The sequence below is a fragment of the Egretta garzetta genome, unplaced genomic scaffold (assembly GCF_000687185.1).
Source record: "Egretta garzetta isolate BGI_Z169 unplaced genomic scaffold, ASM68718v1 scaffold5, whole genome shotgun sequence".
Classification (NCBI taxonomy): domain Eukaryota; kingdom Metazoa; phylum Chordata; class Aves; order Pelecaniformes; family Ardeidae; genus Egretta; species Egretta garzetta.
The window spans coordinates 3,758,184-3,780,587 of NW_009259707.1; the positions used below are offsets into that span (position 1 = coordinate 3,758,184).

Genomic DNA, 22,404 nt, shown 5'->3' on the forward strand with positions numbered 1-22,404 from the left:
CTTCTTCTGTTCATAAGACGGGCAAAAATCGAGAGGAGCTGCCTAGAGGGGGTTTGTGCTGTTTTTCCTTTCTTTCATTACTTGTGTTCCAGGTGATCTGGGTATCACTGGGAAATGACATTGTTGGGTGCATTTGCTGGAAACCCAGAACCAGAGACAACAGATTGGTCTCCATCTCTTAAGGATCAGAACAATCTAATTGTTTAATAGCTAAGCAACGTGTTTAATGTTTAAACTGTAAATTCCCTTTTTAGCTCATTCTGCACCAGGACACTTAGTCGTTGAATGATTTCTGTGGCTGTGTCCCCACCCTGGCTGTCAAAAGTAGCCACTGTTCTCAAGCCTAGCACCTGTCACTGCCATGAATACAGAAATACTAATTTAAATGTTTAACTTTTGGGAGGAAAAAAGTTAATGACTGAAAGAATGCCTCCAGTTTCAGCTTTACAATGGTATCATAACCAACGACAAGAATTTTCCTTTGAAAACAGAATTTCATAGGTTTATAAACATGTTTTTAAATGCTTTCCCATGAGTTCAAGTGTTGGAGTTGGTGACTGAAATTATTTCTTCAGGGCTATAGCCTTACAACTTTGGCAACCTTTAAAGCATAGAGATGTAACCTCTGTTTGCAAAGGGCAAGGTAAAGGCTGATCCGGTCCTAGAGTCCTGGGAGGCCTTCTGCTAAGCTACATTTCCTACTCGCTTTTTGTCAGCAGATTAATGGCACAAGCGTATTGAACAAATGTTGCTTTCAAAAATGCTGAGGGGCTGGGGTTTTGTTGCCTGAAGAAAATTTCATTTAAAAATAAATGTTACAATGTTTTTCAAGAAGTTCTGAAGCAAGCAAAAAATGCGTCCAGGCTGTGCTCTGTTTTGAATCAAATCAACTAACATCTTATTCTCACACCCTCCTACCATGACCAGTTCCTCTGGCCTGGGAGCTTTCTTCTCTGTGCTTGCAGTCAGGTCATCAGCACAGCCTAAAGTCTCCTTCCCCCTTCACCAACACGAGCTGGTTTGTATAGGTGTAGCAGGTCAGATTTAGGCTGTTGATAAGGGCTTTTCAAAGAAGACTCAGATCTTCAGGAGGAGTCTAGAAATGTCTACTGAGGTGCCTTACAGTACCTCACCCTGTAGTCAGTTTATAACCAGTAGCTGGAATTGCTACGCGTACATGGGTAGTATAGGGGAGCTGGTCATCCCATGGCCCCTTTCTCACCTGCCCCTTTGTTTCTGGCACCCTCTTGTCTCTCCCCTTTACACCAAGAACCCGCCTGAAAAATACAAATACATGCACCCTGTGCTTGCTCAGTCAGAGGTGACCAGCACCGGTCATCACTGAACCAAGAGGAACCATTCTTTAGCAATGGCATCAAAAACTACCCTAGATCCTCCACAATCCCCAAAGGTCTGTCTTGGGTGATGCTACGTGTATCCCACTGAAGCCAGGGGGTTGTTCCTGACAGCTGAAGCAGAAGCAGCCCCAATACAAAGGAGGCCTTTTGCAGTTTGAGTTGCACTAAAAGTAGTTTGTGAATTGCTGCAGTGGTCAGCCAAAGAATTAACTGCCTGTCTACTAAACCTGTGTTTGCAGGGGTTCAATAGCAAGCATATGTTATCTAGAAAAAGAAGAAACCTGGAGGAGGTGGTATTTTCTATACACTATGTATAAGTTTCTGTTCGGGTTCAGAAATACACATTGCAGGAGTTGATGAACTCTTACTTCTTTCCAGTGGCTTGGGTTTATGTTTTGCCTATCTCTCCCCAGTTTTCTTTGTTTCTTATTTCCCTTTATCCAGCCTACTCACTGAAGTTAATCAGCCATTGCTTGCATCTCTTATGTTACCATATGTTCACTGCAGAAGGTTAATAAGCCCTCACAGAATCTGTAACTGTTAAATCTCAGCTGCTTGGCTTTATTGACCAGTAGGCAGCTGGTGTGAACATAGGTTTTTCCACTTGACTTAGTGGAAGTTTGGCTTTAAATTTTACACAGAATGTTACATATGGCTTGTTTTCAATAAAAATTAGTCCAGTTCATTGTTGTTCCAAAGTCATGTGTAAGAATAAACCTTCCTCACCTCTTCACATCATCTTGTCCTTGGGAAAGTTAGCACAGAACAATCAGGTAAGAAATTAATGAAAATCACTCATTCATTCAAGAAGAAATATCATGGGAAAGTCCACCCTCCTCATTGCTGCATGGGGATAAAGTGCGTTTGGGAGAATATAGTCATTGAGGCTGTGAGAGTTAAAAGAAAGCCTTCGGTTTGAAGTTCCTTGTAGGCACCATAAACATAGAGTCAAAAGGACGACAGCTCTGTTAAACTCTGCCTCTCCGCTCTGGAGGTGCTAGGTGGAATAACATCAGTACATGGGGTTAACAGAGCCTCAGCCTAAAATATTCAGTGTTGCAGTGGTTAGAGCAAGCAGCAGCCAAGCATCAAAATCCTTTGTTTTAGAGAAAGAGCTTTCTCCTGATATCAGAGATGATATGGTTGTACCCCACGCCTCATTTAACCTTCCAAAAAAGTCTAAAGAAAAATGTACAGTATTTTCATTATCAGAGTTTTCCAAATAAAAAATGAAAAGTAGTAGGATGAATTAGTAATATTATAAAACTTTTCAAAGAATTTTAATGACATTTTAAGTTGGGAGGTTGGATACAGGAGATTTCAGGAATGGAAAATGTGGACCATTCATTGGAAAGCTTCCAGAAACTTTTGTTAACAAACTAATGGTTCCTGGTTGCTGCAGAAACAAACTGGACACATTGGTATCATAAGGAAGATGGCAGAGTGTCTCAGTGAAACTACTTCAGTTAACTATAATAACAACATTTGATAAACTTTTTAAATGCAAGACATACATAACTTATAGCACTAGAAAGGTCTGATGAACCTTTTCAGTGGCCACAATCCTTTGGTGATCATCAATATCACTTTGACCCCCATACCCTCTGTATCTACCTATATTCTGGGCTTGGTTATACTCAAATACTAATAGTTTAGTAGAGGACAAATTTACTGCTTCTGCATCATCTAACAGCCAGCCCCTTTTCCTTTGGTAGATACAGATATTTAATATCTATATCTATACATTTACACAAACATGCACATATATGTGTATAATTTTATTTATATTTTATAAAACCTCCATGTAATTAGCTGTGATCAATAGTTGTACATTTTAAATTAGTTCTCCCTTTCTTCATGAATGCAGATGTTGTAACTGCAATCTGCTCCTGTAGTTTTAAATCACTTCAGCGAGGCATAGATACTTAAATGCATAGATACTTAAATGTTAGAGTTCCCAACTTAATCTCAAGTATTTGCAAGTTATAAAATTGCACACAGGGATCAAAATGTGAGCATACATTTTTATCAGAGAAAAGTCTGCACAGGGGAAAAAACCCAACCAACAAACAAAAAAAAACGACCTCAAGAAAACCATTTTAATAAGCGTAGCAGGAAAGCATGGAGGAATGGTAAAATGCCTTGCAATGCCTACAACAAACAAATCTACTCACAGAAGCTGTGTCAGGATAGCATTACTTTATTGAGAAGATTATATCCATTTCCTTGTATTTTAACCTGCCTCTGCTTTCTTGTGCAACAGGCTTTCTTGGAACATTACCTCACGGAAAAAAAAAAGGTCAAGCAATTATGTTCATAGTCATTAACTACCAGTATTTTTTTGAACAACTCCTGCATGACACTCCACCTATACTGAGGAAGGAATGTACTGCCAAAAAATGGAATTAGCAAAATGTCTAACAGAATTGGCAAAAGGGGTTATTGTCTCTTGATACACAGAGATGCATAAACGCCCTTCTCCATTTGCAGGTACCTTAGAAAATGCCAGGAAAATAGCAATGCCAGTTCTGAGGAGAGGAGCAGAGGCTGCATATCGGTCCTGTGCAATCAACCTCTGCTTGTCTTGTGGTGAAGTTAGTTTGTCACATAAGCAGTTTGGTTCTTTTCTCAGCTAGACCAGCATGTTGATGCCAGTCCTGTAATGGTAGCAAAAACCATCCCACAGTGTTTGAAATAAACCAGAGCAGCTAGTTATCTGAAAAACCTCAAGAGAGGAAAGAGAAATCAGTCTGACCTGTGTTTTCTACTGTAAAAGTCAAATGTCTTAAAACTTGAAGCTGCATGAGGTCCAGCAGCAGAAGACTAACAAATTTTTGACCCTACATGTAGTACAGCCCAAGCAGAGGGATTCCCAGGCTAGCTCTGGGCAATACACATGGGCAGATATGTTCTTAGGGCAAAATAGCTGGGCTGCTTAGATGAACATGGGCATGGGGCTCATGACATTAATGCAGCTGTTCTGGTTCTGGAAATTGCTTTTTTAGAGCTAGTGCAAGTATCTGGGAACAGAACTTTAGTAAAAAGTGTTAGTATGCTTTTAACCACTGCTTGCAAGTTCAGCACTAGCATCACACAAAATGTGTACAGATGCTCCTCACAGAAAGATCAGAGTCTGTTAAACCCCCTTCAACTCTTCAGTAAAAGTTAGTCATAATTTTATTTTCAGTGTGACTCATCTGTCCTTTAGCAATGATATGTATGTCCCAGCTCATCACCCTGGGCTCTATTTAGGGCTCCTGGAAAGCAGCAGGCACTTCAAAAGGGCTTGCTTGTTGCTTCGCCATACAGGCCCATCAATCACTGCCTGTAGATGCTGACTCTTAGAGCTGAGCACGAAAGGAGCCCAGGGTTCCTTTCCAGGCTGGCACACACATTTGAAGCCAGATGTGGATTCTAATCCCTCATTTGTCCTGCTGCTGTTATTAAAATCACAGGCTAAGCTGCGTAAGGTGCCTCTTCCCTCATTGTTCACTGCACGTACCTCTTTTCTTGATTTTTTCTTACAGTGCTAGGGCGGAATATGAGTTTTGGCCATAGCTGAGAGACTTGTAGCTGTGTCCATTGTCCAGGCCTTCTCAAGGTGACCAGTCACAAGAGGGGAAAGGAGCCATGGATGAGGGGTTGGACCTCCAGAGGTCCCTTCTCAACCATTCTGTGATTCTGTGGTGAGAAGGGATTTTACTAAGCAACTTTGCAGTGGTTGGTACCCTGGGAGCCTTTGACGAAGCCTTCTCTCCTGGGGTTGACCCTCACATCGTCCCACCTGCAGCATGCTAAAACAGGATGAGCAGAGAGATGTAAATTGCCAAAATCACAATGGTTAAAAGAATGGCAGGTTCAGATGCAGTTTTTGGAAACAGGCATAATTGTTAGGGTTCAGAGCTGGCACTGAGAGGAGAAGTTGGCTTCTAACTCAGAAGGTCACTCAAACTCTGGGTTTGGACTGTCCAGTTTACCCTGAGAAATCATGCCCGAATGCTTCTGTGTGAGGCCAAAACCAGAAAATATGTAAGTCTCCTCGCTGTAAAAAATCAAGCAATTGACCCAACTAGCAATTATTGCAGGATCCAGATAACCTCCACATGCACAGAGGAGGAGGAGTTTGGGGCTGTTTGAAAGAGGAAATCCTGCCTTGCCGAACTCAGTGGCAAAAAAATCCAAATCCAAATATGATTTCACCCTGTATTATACTTAAGCCAGTGTGGAGATTTTTGGTTATAGATAAGGATCAGCCAGGGTTTATTGCAAAGTTTATTTTCTAGTAAGTCTGTAGCAGCAATTAAAGTTCCAAAACAGTTTTCACATACTAGTAATTTAAAGAAAAGTACATCTCTGAAGATGTAATTTTCCATTTTTAATCTTCATCCAAAGATATTCTTTAACTTTGAGCAAATTCCTGTCAAACGGTTATAATTGTATGAAAAAAGATACTTTTCCAGATGTAAAAAAAGATGACTGCTGACTTTTTCCTTTCTCTTCTATAAGATAAGCCAAAAGAGCTGACCTCTGAAGACTGGTACATAAATAAGCACTCAGGAACTTGTTCATAAATGCACTGTAAGATTAAACTAGAAAAGAACTAAATTGTAAAGCCTGAATGATGGGTAATAAGAATGCACAGTAAAAAAAATGGCAATAAGATATTTTGATTCCTTTGGAGTCACAGCCTGCTTCCTAAGCCATACCTGAGGTAGTAAAGCTAATACATGTGGAACTGGGACTCAGCTTTGAACTGGCATGAGTGTTTCAGCCTGCAGTGCAAAAGTTGTAGCTATATACAATATTACAATTATTCATTTTAGAGTTATGTCAAGCAACCTAAAAACCCTAATTGTCCTATCACAAGGTAAGCTTGGCAGGAAATAATTATTCTTTATATAGAATGGTTCTATGTGCTATTCTAACAGAGAATTAATTTACTTAATGCATAGACTCTCCCAGGAATAGAGCCTTTTCTTGGGGTATCTCTAGAAGACTGAGTGGGTATCTGGAGTCCTTTAACATGTAGACGTCTCTGTAGGATGCTAAAGGTATTGAGGCAAAGAAATCTTTGATCCAACCTACCACCCAGCTGTACTTCCCATCCTGACCACTCTCCACAAAAATTTGTCACACTCATGCAGAGTGGAAAAAAACCAGACATAATTTCCCAGAAGTCAGTGAAGATCTTCGCCAGGATCATTAATTATATATGGAAGATACATCAATACTTCCTTCATGCCTGACAGCATGAAGTTCTCAAGCAGGTAGATATAATATTTGGCTTTATTGTAAAATTTGTCCAAGATGTCATAACATTTATGGCGTCTATAACATATGCAAACTAGGATTTATTTTGATAATTTACATTTTATGTATCATGATGTTCTTAGACTGGCAGAGCAGGTACACCTCTAATACCCAGTTAATGATATAATAACTGATCTATTATTTAATTTTCTGGTTTTATCTATATCAAAATAAGATATTGCTTTATGTACAGCTTTGCATACTTCTTATTAAAAACAGAATGAACTCAGGGTTTTTCTCCCACTTGCAGAAATTATCCTCTACAAAGCCTGAATCAGGATACCATAGTGGATACTAGTAAAGTGTCATTACCAAGATTCATTTGTCTCTTGTCAGGACGTTTAGGATCAGAGGGACAGGAGTCATTCTGGAAAGTATACTGAAAATAAAACTTCTTAGGCTCTGGTAGAGACATTAACAAATTAAAATACCTGAACTGGAAAAACTACCGGCTTTGTGATCATGGTCAGACCTGCCGTAACACTGGACATAGAAGAAAAAAAGATACCAATCTGTATTGCTGCATTGCTGTGGCTTCTAGAAAAGCCGAAAACTGTGGATACCAATTGTTTACCAGACAGCTTGGAAACATAAAGTAGCTTTAACAGTACGAAGCCCTGACCCTCATTTATGCCTCTGTTTAACACTGGGTAGCCCTTAGCAAAGGCACAAGTCTGAAAAAAATAAGGACATAATACCACGATTTCCACAAGCTACTTCGCTCTTAATGGAAGTTTTCTTATTGATTTCAATAACTTTAATCATACAGGATCAGCCCTTAAATGCTTGGCTTTACTGAGACTACTCCCAACCTTGAAGTTAAGTATTAAGGCCCAGATCCTTGTGGGTATTTACGTGTTTAATTATTTTCCTGGATCAGAACTAGCCCATAAAGACACGTTCCAAATTCTTGGTCATAAAGGCATGACAGTTCCTAGATACTTCTCTCTGCCACAGGCAGCCCGCCAACTGGACAGCTTCTTTGCCTCAAAACTTCAAGAATACCGTGTGTCAGGCTGGCACAGGGAACTGGTCACTAAATGCAGATCACGTAATACATACAGGCACGATGTTTTCCTTTGGTGATATAAACTCCTGGAATGCAGTACAGCACTTCAAAAAACCACATCGCCCCTAGTGTGTTATGTCCTCTATCTTCATGCCAATAGTTTCTAATTCCACACTGAAAAGGAAAAAATTGTCTAAAAAACATTTTTAAAAGGCAACTATCTTGATGAGGATTCTGACTTCAGTGGGTGTTGGGAAACAGTCGTTTTCATATGCACCCTGAAAGCCACTCCCTCTTTGCACAGTTTACTTTTGGTCCTATTTAATCCCAGCAGAGGATTTGAATGTCTCACCTTTCCTTTTTGGCTCTATAAATACATTGCTTAATTCCATCAACAGAGGTCACTGCAGCTCTTTTCCTCTTTGGTGAAAGCATGTCTTTTCCAGCAGATAAAGCAGAATTAATGCTCTCATCTAGCAGAGTTTTAGTTTATCCATTAGAGACTGGTACAGGAAAATTTACACATAGTGGGAAGTTGGGAAAAAAAATCCCCAAACAATTAATAATAACAATAACAACGATAATAAAGACTGCTCTTTTGAGCTTTGGAACTTAACCTAGTTCAAGAAAACTTGTTTATAGTGATGTTTTGAGCTTTGTCGCTACATCTATCTTTCTTTTCACTACCTAGGAACAAGAGCTGTAAATCCAGTCTTGGCACCAGCTGTTACATCTGCTCTGCAGTGCTTGGCAAATCAGTATCAGACATTTTTTTCTTAGGGAAAAATAAGGAAAAAGCTCCTGAAAGAGCTCCTTCAAATTGCTAAGACTTGATTAACAAATTTGTCAACAGTCATCGCTCTCATTTGAATCTATGTTTGCATACTTATGAAAACGATGGGGAAAGATTTTGGGGTGTTTATCATTAAGAGGAATTCAAGCCAAAGGGTCCATTTGAGCCAGCAGTAATGTGAGCCTTGCAATTTGCTATTGCTAAACCCATTACAGAAGATTGAGCCAAATACTCTTGCAAACAGAGAGTCCTTTAGAAATAAACAGAATGTAGGAGTTGTACACAGTGAAACACTGTTAAAAATCTATATATTACCTTTTTGATGTGTACATGCAGAAATAGCTTGGTTTATTGAGGACGAAAGGGAGATTCATCTCAAGCAGTCACAATGCCTAGCTTTGCAAAGATGCTTTTCATTCATAGGTGCCAAAATTGCTGAGAGGATGAGGATGGTGGAATTCTACTTCGGACTCAGCAAGCTGCGTTTAGATGTTCATCGTGAGGGCGTCTACATGTCGGGCAGGTGTCTGAGCTCCCACTGGAGTCAGCGGAGCCTAAAGAGTTCATCAGGTCACTGCAAGGTAGCCAGCCACAGGTGTTCCACTGACCTGCGCCATTGGCGGCCTTGTGCCCCCACCGACTCCAGCCCCAGGGGTGCAGTCCAGCTGCCATAAAGGTGCCCCAGGGGACCTCCCTGGCCTCTGGCTGCTCATCCAGGGAGCAAAGAGCTCCTGTGATTCCTGTGCCAAATCTGGCAACTCAGACAGCTGGGGGCACCTCTGTACAGCTTAGCCCTGAGTGTCTTTATCCCTATGGTACATGTGAGAAAACGGAGGCACAGAAAGCTGGAGAGATTTGTTCTAGGTCTAACCCCTTTGCCAAACACCTATAGCCTCCTTTCCTCACCAGACCAAAATGGAGGAGAAGCAACTTCCAAGAGTTTTTGTTGCACGTTCCAAGGAAAAGTGTATTTGCCATAGTATATTCACTTCTTACAAGCCCCTTCAATGTCACCAAGTTTGTGTAACTATGCAAACACGCAGAATACGTGTAGTTTTTTGAAAGGAACAACAGTGAATGTAATAGGGAAAAATGAGTGAAGAATTATATCTTTCTTACATGACATGTTTTATACATATATCTTAAGTATCGAAAAATTATGATGTCTTTTAGGACACCGAGTGTTTGTAAAGAGCAGGTCCTGATGCCTGGCTTGAAGCAGTGCACAAACAATGTAATTTCTGTGCAGATTGTTCCTTTTTTGTGGTGAGAGCTGGAGGAACAGTTTCAGCCTGTTCCTTTGTTCCTTTCTGTAGGTTTCAGACACATAAAAGCCTAAGGGAAGTAAAGGTAGACGTGGGGCCAAGGGAGCGGGGTCTCACGTTCGGTTCCTGGCGCTATTCCTGTGTTATGTGTACACACGGCTCATGTGCTTTCTGCAAGTTTCGCCACCTTTCACGTGGGGTTTTAACACTGGCATAATTCTCAGCGTGCCCTGACTCTGAACTGTCTGTGCCTTGTGTGCACACAGCACCTGGAAGACGCTATGCACCACTGCAAGTATTATCAATGTTCATCATCACCTAATATTGAATACATTGGGGCAGGTGGCTTTCATTTATATGCTGTTTTCTCACCCAGTGCAAGCTTCTGTGATGGCAAATTTGCCCGTAAAGAAAGGCATGAATAAAGCAAGCTGGAGGGTTTTGGGTTTTACTCCAAGATATCTTAAAGAAATGAGCCCTTTTATTTTGGCATTTGTGCATAACTCATTTTCACTCCTTATCAGTGCTGATAATACAATAGAGCAAGGAGCAAATGCTGTTAGGCCCAAAACCAACTAATGAGCCTAAATTAATACCTGACATACATGCCAGTAAAAAAAAGCTGTTTAACTGCAAGCTTCTCTTATGATGATTTTGTACTTGGTGGAATAAATTACTGATGGGAAAGCACTGAGCAGATATCTAATGATCCAACCTTTGTTTGCATGTGTAAAAGTCGTGTTGCAAATGACTAATAACTGTGTCCCCAGCGAACTGTGGCTATTCCTGAGAAATAGTTCTTTTTTTTCCTAGCTTGCTCCTGCAAGAACAGTAGAAAAAAAATCAGGGATGATGTTCTGTTTGGGTGTCTACTCCTGACCAGAAGTTCACTATTGGTGTGGCTGCAATCTACAAAAGAAAGAAAACTCTGAAAATCAGAGCTTGGCGTTGTGTTTTCAGTCCATGTCACATTTCTTATGACTGAAAGGTAGTAGAAACTCAAATTTTTCCAGGAGGAAGGGTGGACTAATAAACAAGAACCGATATTAACTTTTGAAATTTCACACCCATGAAACCAAAGCAGGAAAGAAAAAGGAGTTTCACTTGTGATTATCTTTGAGACAGATTCTCAAAAGGAAATAAATTAGGCAACTTAGCTCAATAGATTCCAGCCCTCTTACCTGGTTCAGAATATTACTCATGTTAGCTTACACCTCTTATTTTAAGGTTCTCAAGTACAGTGAGTTTGGCAAAACAATAAATGCAATTGTCCTACCTAAAAAGCAAACAAAATATAAAGATAAGGTAATCTGTTTTTCCACTCTTAATGTTTGTGTTTTATCCATATATGGAGATAAAAAATTATAAAAAGTACCTACTAAGAAAAGAGGCTTGAAATTATTTGTTCTATTTGCCAGATTCTCCCACAGAATTTCATTCATGTATGACAATAAAACAGGCATTTTCAGGGTCTAATGGCTGCAGGAAAATCCTTGAAAGCGTCAGTTCTCAAAACCAATGAACCAGCAAGAAAATAAGGATCATTTCACAATTATTTTCCTCTTCTGTTATGTAAAAGTCAAGCTTTTTCACCCACAGCAATTTGCTGATTTCCCCTGCAGATATCACCGGTCCTCTTTCACTGACTACCTCGCTCGTAAATGTGAATTAAGCTATCCTTCTCATGCTGAAGATGGTCATGATTACTTCTTCTCTACCAGTCTCTCCATCCTGAAACTTTCCCTGACTACCTCGCTCGTAAATGTGAATTAAGCTATCCTTCTCATGCTGAAGATGGTCATGATTACTTCTTCTCTACCAGTCTCTCCATCCTGAAACCCTGGCCTACTTTTCTGATTCTCGTATAACCTTCCTTAATTGCTCTAAACACATCTGAACTAACTTTTAAGTCAGCCTACTTTCTTGGCTCACATGCACAGTGGTACATCCATCCACCTAGAGCTCCTGCTGGGTGTTTGTTCTTTTCCGACTATTACAGCTTCTCCTCTCTGGCTTTGATAGACACATGCCCGCTCCACTCACTTGGGTTTCGAGCCATGCTATGAGGCGAATTACGCCCCTGCTTCTGCACTCCTTCGCTGGTGTCCTCCCCTGGTGTGACACACAAACTGCTTTTCGGTCCTTCATAGCATCCTTCCCAGTCCTGCTCGCTGGCCCTATCAAGCAGCCAGCATGTAGCTTCCCCGGGTGCCGTACAGATGGCAGCGGCAGCCCTGACTACGCAGTTGCAGACATTCCCAGTGGACACCATTCCCCCTGGAAGAGGGATCATGGCAATGCCTTCTTTCAGGGCACTCTGTCAAATGGCATTTCTGGAGGTCACAGCTTGGGCGCTCCCTGCGCTCGTCGCTATAGTGTCCTGATTGCTGGCACTCCCCTCGCTGCCGCATCCTTGATGGTAAGCTCTCTGAGGAAGAGATTCTCCTTTTACTACACGTTCCTACTTGCCTGGGATATTAGTTGAAGAGTAACAGCTGCAGCAAGAACAACTGGATCTAACAGTTAATCTCACCGTGCAATACATATGAAGGTATTGCTGGTCGCTCACAATGTACCGTTGACCTTGATAAGTCCTTCCCTTTTTCTGCAGTATTCTGTTTGACCCTCATTGCTTTTACGATTAAAATATTTTCTCATTATGGCTGTTCTTATTATTGTCTTATTTTTCTCATTGGTTAGCAAGCTCTCTTCAAGTGTATCTCCTATTTTCTCTACTATCGAAGGTACAGGCTATTCATTATTATTCCTTCCTGAAACTCACCTGTCCTGCACTATCCTCCTGCCCCCAGGAAGTAGTCTTAATTCCCTGAGTTCCTATTTCCTCTCTAGATTTTGAATAATAATTCTTCACCTTCTGGGCATGAACTGTGCCAGTTCACCTTAAATCAGAGTACAATTTAAATTCCCTGGTAAATAACACTGCACCAGTCTAAAAAAAACAAAGAGATCTTGAATTAACGTACCTTTGCAAATTATCAGCACAAGTTTCCTGGATGTGATCCAGGTTAAGGAGTTTAAGAAAGCCCACACACATGAGGACTTAAATCCACCAGCAGTGGATTTAAATTCATGCCCTAAACCACTGCAGTTTTCTCTGCGGACCAAGCCTGAGAGCCTACAGGCACAGAGTAAGCTACCTGTAGTGAAACATCGCTGTAGCTATTGCTATTTAAAACAGAAGCAATGTGCTTCTTTAAGGAGAACTCTTTTGTCCACAAGTATGAAACACCTATGAAAACAAATAAACAGTGCAATTTTATATATTAGAAGATATATTATACAGGCATCTGCAGCATTGCTTCTTGGCTAATGGCCAGCAAAACCATTAACAGCAACTAATGGCAGAGAAGGAAACTTTCTTCCAGTCCTATTTTCTAATTGCTAGGAAAGAAAACTAAAAATAGACTTTACAATTTTGGGGCCAGACTGCAAAAGCTGGGAGAGCTCTATTAACTTTGAGGTGCTTTGTGGCTTTATACTTCTCTGAAGATCTGGTTCACTGATTTCATCAAAGGAAAGATTAGGAATGAACCAAAAGAGGGAGATTTGACTCCAGCTATGCACTAGTTTTATTTGTATTTTAGAATTATTTTTCTCTAGTTCTAAGGCAAATGGTCATTAGAAATTGAACGCTTTGCTCCCTGCTTATGATGGGTATTTATGTAAATGCTCCACAACTTTTCTAATATTTAACAAAGAATTTGGGAGCCAGTGTTAAGCATGTTCTTTCAAACATACCCTGACCAAATTGCACGGACTCCTCTTTTTCATGCCGTATGCCTAGTCCCATTCCATGCAACTCCAGGCATCCCATTAACCTTCCTCACCTCACACAGTTTGTATCTGTCCAGTTCCCCCAGACAAGATGTTGATTAAATCTTCTTAAAAAGGAAATGCTGAATTTGCAGCTCACAGTAATTCCTCTGTTTAATCTCTCTCCTGTGCCTCCCTTTGAAGATGAGACACTGTCCCTTCTTCACTCTCCTCTCAGGTTTCCAGTTTCCCTTCATCGGTCTCCTCAGGGATTGCCTCCAGTTCACATCACCCTCCAGCCAGTTTTGGAGATCACACTCCCTCCCAACTCTGCGATGCAGAAGCAGGTCCCACACCTCTGTCACCCCACTCCATGCACCTATGCCAGCTCTGTGGCCTAAGGACCATGTCACACAGGCACCAATTTTGCCAGCAATTAAATTTCATATGGGAACTGAGTAGCTCACAGTGCAATTTAAGACCTGATTTTGTACGATAACTCTTTTTCTTAAAACAATGTTTTCATTGAGATATGTCAATATAACTCGCTATAGGATTGAGATCTGGCAAAAGGCTTTTATTTAAAAACTACATGGAGCACTTACTCTTTTAGTGGAGCTGGGTTTATTTGTTGATTTTCAGGTACAGAACTGTATTTCATTGCTTATTCAGTGTCGGTACCCTCTCTTAATAAGTGCCACTGCTTTCATTAAAGCAAGTTGTATAATTTCTCTGGCACAATGAGGAAATGCAAACAGAACTTAAGTTTCATAAAGCTTCGTACAATTTCAGTACAGATGATTCATTATGACCAGCTAAACACAGAAGTTGCAAACATGAGAAAAGGGGAAAGGGGCTTTTATTTTTTTTTCTCTGGCAGCGCTTTTCAAATTTGTTAGTTTAGATGCTGCCTGTCCTGAATCAGAAATACATTGTAAAAAATGTGAAGTCATAATTTACACTTAATAGTTTTTTTCTGGACCAGGACATACAAGTGCTTAACAACTCCGTAACAAAGAGAAACATAAAGGTAGTACTGCTATCTGTTAATTCTTACCTCTCTGACTCTTACAGTAGCATCTACAGACCTTGAGTTGGGCAGCTAAGCAAGCTCTGAGTGGAAGAGAGAGAGGGAAACTTGAAGAAAGCATGACTTGGTGCATTTCTCCGATGTAGATCTGAGTTTAGTGCAGCTGTAAGGGTGGGTTTATGTACTTTTGAATTCAAATCTTCCCTTTGGGTAAAATCAGCTCACCTACAGTTTCAAGACATAGATGAGAGTGGCTATATTGCTTTCATTTTGCAGAAAAGAGCTCCATCAGAGGAACTAGGTATCTGGGATTTTAGAAATTATCCCAAATGACTCAAGACCATAGCTTCTTGCTTCCTCTACCACTAGGGAGATCCACTGTTGAGACTGGAGCATGGGTGCACAGAGCCAGCTGGAAAGGAGCTCAGTGGGAAGGCTGGGAGGTCACGGGCTCTGGTGCATGTCCCCCTGGTTATTTCTGCTTGGTTTTTTAGCAGATGCTTCTCTGTACAACATACAGGCAGACACCCTACAAAAAGCTGGGACCCCTCTTCCATGCTAGCCAGCAGGCTACAAAATTAGGCTCCCTTCACCTTTTGTCCCCGTTTCTTGCTCCCTATCTGCAGTGCTGGTCCAGCTTCAGTGTGAAGAGTGGTCCACTGATTTGGGCACCCTCTGGCAAGATGGGAGTGGGGAATGGAGGTTAGATGCTCTACAATGGAAGCCTCCCACTTGCTGAACCACAAGAATAATATGTACATTCTTGCCGTCCCACATTTGCAAATAAAAGGCATCCTGACAGCACACCTGCCTGAAGAGTCCTCTCTGGATTTGTACGTACCAGGATGCCTCCTTTATTCATCCAGAACAAGTGTAGGGGGGATGATAGGTGAAACTGATGCTGAAACTGGTTGAAGTAGCAGGAGTTACAGACAATCACAGCAACTGACTTCAGGCACTTTTGCAGAGCCAAAACTTGAGATGCCAAGAGATTCCCAAGTGCTGAAAGTGTCCATTAAAAAATCCTTTTGACTTAAGTCCCCCTTTAGGCATCTTCAGTGACATATAGGTGCCCCAAAAATGCCTTTTTTTTTTTTTAACTCTTTCCTGGAATATCTCAAATACTCTGAGGTCAAAAGCTCTAGAGAGTTGGCTGAATTCACCAGTCTGGGCATGCATGTGTCAAGCATGTCCTTCGGTGTTCCTTTCTTCTGGATTTAGGCCATGGTACAGAACAGAGGAAGGCAGTATCAGCTTCCACCCATAGCATTGCATGTACCCAACTATTATCATTTAAATCTATGTCCAAACCTCTACAAAGATCGTGTTCCCCCCTGTCCTGCAGTGTTTTGTTGGAAAGAAAGCTTGATACAAACATTTAAGAATCTGAGTCTTTTCCGAGCCACTAAGTACCTTGATACAGCACTTGAAAGTGATATGAGCACAGTGCACTGGTCCCAGAAGGAAAATTGTGGTTTGTTTCATATAAGAGCTTTGTTATTTTCTCTGGAGAAGTGCACAAAGTGCCCTAGAGATGCAAACATTGCTCTTCTCTGCTCCTCATATGGCTAATGGCCTAGCTGGTGCCATCGTTTCTGTCTCTTCTTCTGACTCATACCCCTCTACTTCTCCCACAGTGAATCGAGACTTTGGCATTAGAGCAAGACTGTCTGCTCTGGTGAAACGATGCTGGCTGATTGAATTTCCTCTTCGACCTGACATATTGGATGGGCCCGCTCGTCTATCCAAGCGTGCCATCGGAATCAGCTCTTCCTGGCGGTGCTTTGCTTCTAGTGGACGTCGTTGGGGCTGCGGCCTGCAGATTCCCGGGAAGGCAGCATCAGAGACACCTCTGTGGTGATCTGAAGGAAAATAGATAAAGAATTAATATTTGAAGATGAGAAAAGAGAAACACCATGGTATTGGCAAGGACAGTTAAAGGGTATTCAATACAATATAGCATTACAGTTTTAAATCCTGGAACTGAATCATTTTAAGTAATTACTATAGAATAATAGAGCAGTCAAGAACTAAAAATAACCCTAAATTTTTATTTTCATCCCCAAACTGATGTTTAAAAGATTTTATTGATCTTGCCTCTACCCTGAAACCCCAGTGAATAAGCACATTCAGCTATCTTTTAGTGCCTCTCAGAGCGGCTCAATGCCTTCACAGGGCAAGAGTGCTCCTTTATGCAGCTTTCAATTTTCTCCAAATCTCACAAGTATTCCTAGCACCGGGTTGAAAAGCATGGTGAAACCCACATCAGAAGACAGAAATTGACCAAGGAGAAGACTCTAGTGCCATCAAAAATCAAGCTTACTAGTCACTGGTGATTAACAACTGGGAAGAAAACAGTTTCACCTGAAACTAGAAGTTTGACTCTAGGGCGCTTCGATAACATTGGGTGTGTCAGACCCACTCCTACCAGCTTTCTTTGCCACGAGTACACAATAAAAATTTGCCTGCAGTAGGCCAACAACTGGCTCTCTCATTCTTTTGAGTTTACAGAATCTATTTTTTTTTACTTTTCTTAAAGTTATTTGCAGTCTGACTATGCTCTAGCAGATACGTTAATTTAAGAAACAGCTCGTAACAAGTGAGAAGGTTTTGGGAGATAAACACAAAGGTCCATGAATAATAAAATTAGACTATATCCTCCTGCAGTTAAAGCAGACATTTGTTGGGTATAGTCACACAGTCAAAATTTATCAGGATATTGCAGCTTAATAGCTATTGAATTATTTTAAGCTAATGTTTACTTCATAGTTGGCACAAAGTAAGAGCACATGCACCGACACTTACCTCCACTGAACAAGGGCACAGATTTCTTTAACAGCAGAACCTGCTTCTGGTAGGCCATTTGGGCATACCATACCATGAACAATAAAATAGGATAGGTATTCTCAGATTTGAAGGGCTTCTACTTAGCCCTTGGGGGCATCACTGCTACAAAGTATGAATGACATACTGTTAAAGAAATCATGCATTTGTATGAGTGGCAGAAAGAGCTGATAGGTGGTTTAAGGATATATTTCTGGTGATTTCTGATCTCTTAGTTACTAAACTTTCTGCACATGCTATATATGAGAGCTAAACCAAGCTTGCTGGAGGATGCTTGTTCCAGGAGGGCTTCTAGGCATAAACAGAAGAGGTGGCATTTATCTCTATAAATGCGTATGTGCATATATGAGGTTGTCATTTCAATTTCCTACATACTGAGTATTTCTCAGTTTCCAAGTGCAATTCATCACATCCCAACACAGTTTATGAGAGGAGTTTAGGGTGGCTTTCTCCTGCTGCAGACATTTAAATTGGTGTGAATAGCCACGCAATGGACCTGAGATGGGGCCAGAAGCTGGACCAAGAAGTCTAATTATTTGTATAGAACACAAGGAAGGGCTCAGATTCAGGCCTAGCTATTAGTAAAAATGTACCTGCATTCACTGCCTCAGGATTTACTCCTCTCCCCACTGAAATAATGTGCCTGTCTGCTATACCAGGCCTTGGTCCCTTGAAAGTGTCTGAAATGCTTTTAGGTCTGAGGCTGCTGCGTAGAACAGTTTGAGTCTTTTAGGAAGACACATATCCCTCATCACACCATCCTGACAAACAGAAAAGAAAAGAATCAGCTGTATGAAAAAAAAAAAAAATCCCCTTGAGTAACTGTGCTTTTCCCCTCAGAATAGATCCTATGGGTTTCTGTTCTGCTGCCATCACATCACTCCCCAAGGAGACGGTTTGCCTACACAGATCTCTTTTGCTTTCATCTCTTTCAGATTAAAACAGAAAGGGAAGAAAGAAAATAATTTTGCACCTGCAGGAAACAAACTTTGTTGTCCAAGGTATTGATACAAAGACAAAGATTAAAAATATGGTTTCAATCGCTATAGCTAATTTTGCCAGAAATGAAAAGGCATTTTTCTAAGGAACCCAAATGCATTTCAGGTTCACATAAATAAATGCAGAAAGGAGCCAAGGAGATTACAGATGGATACCATGATGAACATTCAAGAGTCCTAAATTCCGTGTTTTCTCTGACACCGTCCTGCTATGTTTCTATAGGCCATTCAGTGTTGCTCCATCTCTAACCTCTGTCTCCTTTACTTAGACTATAAGTGAGGACGGGTCTGCATTTTACAGTGTACATATGATAACCTGAGACTGGCTGATAACTTTATGCAGTAATACCAGTATTACTACAGAAATGTTCATAGAGAGCAAGCTGGGAAAACAGGAGAAGAGACCAGTTGGCTTGGGGACAGATTCTGGCAGGATTTTTTGTTAGGTTATGTGATTAGAGGCTCATCTCCACAACCACAGAGGAGCCCCAAGGCACAAAGGCAGGCGGGGGAGCCCCCAAAACCTCCAGTAAGAGCAATGAGCCTGAGCCCCTGCCCTCATACATTATGGGGGTGATCAGCTCCACGGGCAGGGTGAGGCCCACGACGATGAACCAATGGAGAGGCTCTCCCCAGGGCATCTCATAGTGAGGTGTGGCCAGGGTATGGGACTCATTACTGGGATGTCTGGGGAGAGGATTTTGGTACCATACAGGGCTTGTGATGGGATGTTTAGGGCAGGAACCAAAGGCAGAAAAAGGAAGGGATGAGGGTAGTTGGGAAGGAACAAGTGCAGTAAAATAGAGAAAAAAGGGATAAAAAGGGCTGTTTGCATGTAAACAGGGACCAGTCAGTATATGTGTCTGGCAATGCCCTGTGCCTGATCAGTGCAGTCTGTCCTGTCTTCTCATTAAACTCCATGTCTAACTGTTCTCCTGGGTGAACAGCTCCCTATACTGCGTATTTGTGTGTGTGGAGGTCTGAGTGCCAGCAGTCCCCAGGGGCTCGTGTGCCCAAGTGTCACCAACTGGGGAGACAGAGGGTCCAGGGCCAGCTACTGGGCAAAGTGTGTGTCTAAGGTCAGCTACTGGGGGACTCAGATAGCAGGTATGTATATATAAATTTCCACTAGCAGGCAATTGTCCTGCTCAGCCAGAGAAGGGACCAAGATGGGGCTGTTGGTGCTGTTTGCATTTGTGTGAGCGCTGTGCCCTGTCTGTGCTGCTCTGTGTGTCCGGCCATGTGCACCTGTACACTGAATTATGGGGGTGGGTGGGGTGTGTGTGTGTCTGTTGGGAATACCTGCTCAACCTCGCTACCATCTGGACATGGGGGCATGGACCTGTGGCAGCCTCACCTTGACTGGGCTACAGGTTCAGCAATTCCTAACAATTTAGCATGAAATCATGTCTGTGGGGCTGCAGTGAACAGATAATTTTCTTTCTTAGGCTTACATGGATGCCCTCATGGCCTGGCCAAACTGCAGGAATCACAGGAATATTTGTGTGAGGGAAAAAGAGAAAACTAGGCGGTGCTGGAATGAGATAGAAATTGCAGGAGTTATGACCATATAAACAACACAGATATAAAAGATAGGAGAGAAGGGTGTAGCTCATTTAAAGAGGCCAGGGACTTCCATGGGAGTATTCAGCCCCCTGTGGCAAAGGGAGGTAGGGTACGCCCATGGTGCTAGCCTGTGTATGGAGACAGAAATGTGTTCAGTGCCCATGATTGCCTCCACAATTTGCACTTATTTGGTGGGGTGGTAAAAAAGGATGGTTAAATGCTTTTTCTGCTGTGCCTCTGCACCTTTACAACCAAATTTAGAGAGGTGTAAGATCAATGCTTGGCTTGGATGGGTTGAACTCAATGTCGGCTCCAGTGAAAAAGTCTGTGACTGATATAATAGCCCTAGCTTTTTTCTACAGTCAGTTGAAAGAAATACGTTCTTCTAAGAGTCACCTTTCCGATTACAGGTGACAGCTTTAAATAAAGTTATTATACCCAGCAAGAACTTATTTCTCTTCCTTAACTGTGATTATCTCAGCTATAAATGTCTATGCTATCCAATGCCTACATTTGGTCACACAAATCTTACTCCTACTGATCGAGAGCCCAAATTGTCAGTGCAAGGTGTCAAGGGCTTTGCAACAGGCCTTTCGTGAATGCACAAATTCACACAGCTGTGATTATACTATGTTTTGCACATGCCAAAACAATGCAAGCTACATTATTTTACTACTTACAGCTGTAGTAGCTGATTTCTAACCAATGTACAGAGGTAGGACATAAAAAAGTTGCTGTCCACAGGCTAAGTAAAGCTCTTTCTTCTTAGGTGCTGCATGGGGACATTGGGGAAACTATCCATTTTAATTATTGCAAAAAGCATATAAAAAAGGGTGTCCCTTTCCTTATTTACAGAGAAGCAGAGGCTTTTTTTTACATTAATAGTAGTTTACATAACAGGTACCGGTCCACCCCAAGGTAAGCTGTTTCCCTTCCTGCAACTCTGCCTCAGGCTGTGCTGCCGACGGATGAGGATTTCTTGGGCTTGTTTCTCATTTGTGTTGTCAGGCAAGTTGTGTCGGCTGTACGTCGGTGCCTGAAACAGAAAATGCACCCAGTTGACTCTCTTTGCACTTGCAATGTGAATAACCTTGCACAGTCTGGTTGATCACAGTGCCAAGGGGACACCTGTCCCAGCTTGGCCACCAACTCACCACAGCTCTTTTTGGTATCGTGTGGAAAAATGCAGCCTCACACTAATCTTGCCCCTGCAGAGCAAGATGGGAGGAAGCGCGAACACAGCTGTAAGTCTCGGACCTCAAAGGCTACATTTTGATGCCATTTTTGATAGATTCATGCCTGCTCAAAGTGTACCATAAAATATACCCACATACTGTTAACATCTCTGGGCTTGCCCTCCCTTTGTCGGCCCTCTTTTGATCACACAATTGGGAGCTACGGATCTAAGGCAGGTCCCAAGAGAGGGATAGCTGGTTAACCCACCACTGAACCCTGGTACTAATATTACTGAGCCAGGAGCAGGTTGCAGATGTGCCTCGAAGCAAAAGACTATGTTAAGAAGAGCACGTATCCAGAATGAGATGCACGGCTGAGTTTCCTTTCCATACTTGGACACGCTACACCTTAACATTACCCTAGGACAAGCTTTGTAATTTATTGCATACATCTTGTGAAATAAGGGAAATAATTATCTGCCTTAAAGAGAAAAATTCACTTAAGTTTATAAGCCCTCTTAAAAAGCAGAATCTGATCTCAGTCTCACTTGCAAGGGTCCTTGTAAAGTCGGTCTGTTGAGCCAGCGCATTACCAGGCCTTCAGAGTTGAAAGCAAAGTACTAGAACCAGCATTTTTTCACTTTCGATCTTTCATTTCCAAAAGCACACAGTTCACAATCCCACATAGGAAGCGGCTGGCGCAAATAGTCATTAGTGTAATTGATTTTGGAGAGAGAGAGTTCATTTCAGTAATTTAAAAGGCCGCCATATATGCAAATTGTTGCTGGTAAGATAAGAAATTAATATCATGAGGATAATTGGCCACGGCAAATCAAACAATATTAGGAATGAATAGTGTATTAGCAATGACACATTCAAATGAGCAGGGCCTAGCATTTTCTAGAAAATGCGTGTTACACGAGTTAGCCCCATTTATCTGCATCATTTCAAGGTTACTCTCATATAAACTCTACCACTCATTGCAGTTGGGGAGTACTCAGTTGTACGTTCTGGGCCCAAGACCGGATTAAGTAGGTATTATACACCGGGCCGCATCCGAATCAGTACAAATTTCTGCAGAACAAATCCCTGCTGAGGTATTCTCACCCCCATTTTTTGTGGGGAAAAAAAAACCAAACCCAAACATGTAAAGTGAAGCTCCAGAGGAGGTGGATTTCCCCACACACACACACTTTCTTCTTCTGTGGCGAGGGTAAACTTACTGCTCCCACACAGACGGAGGAGTTGCCAGCCTGACTCTCAGCTGACGTTGGGCCACGCC

The 22,404-nt window shown here is 41.7% G+C and overlaps 1 protein-coding gene across 1 annotated transcript in view; it reads right to left on the minus strand.

Moving 5' to 3' along the window:
- Positions 1–16,099: 16,099 nt before the first annotated feature.
- Positions 16,100–22,404, minus strand: part of LOC104126401 (sodium/hydrogen exchanger 4) — a 35,842-nt gene continuing 29,537 nt past the window's right edge. The window contains exons 10-12 of the mRNA XM_009638976.2: positions 20,841–20,983; positions 17,345–17,349; positions 16,100–16,401 (exon numbers count right to left, since the gene is read on the minus strand). Coding sequence (XP_009637271.2) covers positions 16,100–16,401; positions 17,345–17,349; positions 20,841–20,983 — 450 coding nt within the window. The remainder of the gene's footprint in view (positions 16,402–17,344; positions 17,350–20,840; positions 20,984–22,404) is intronic.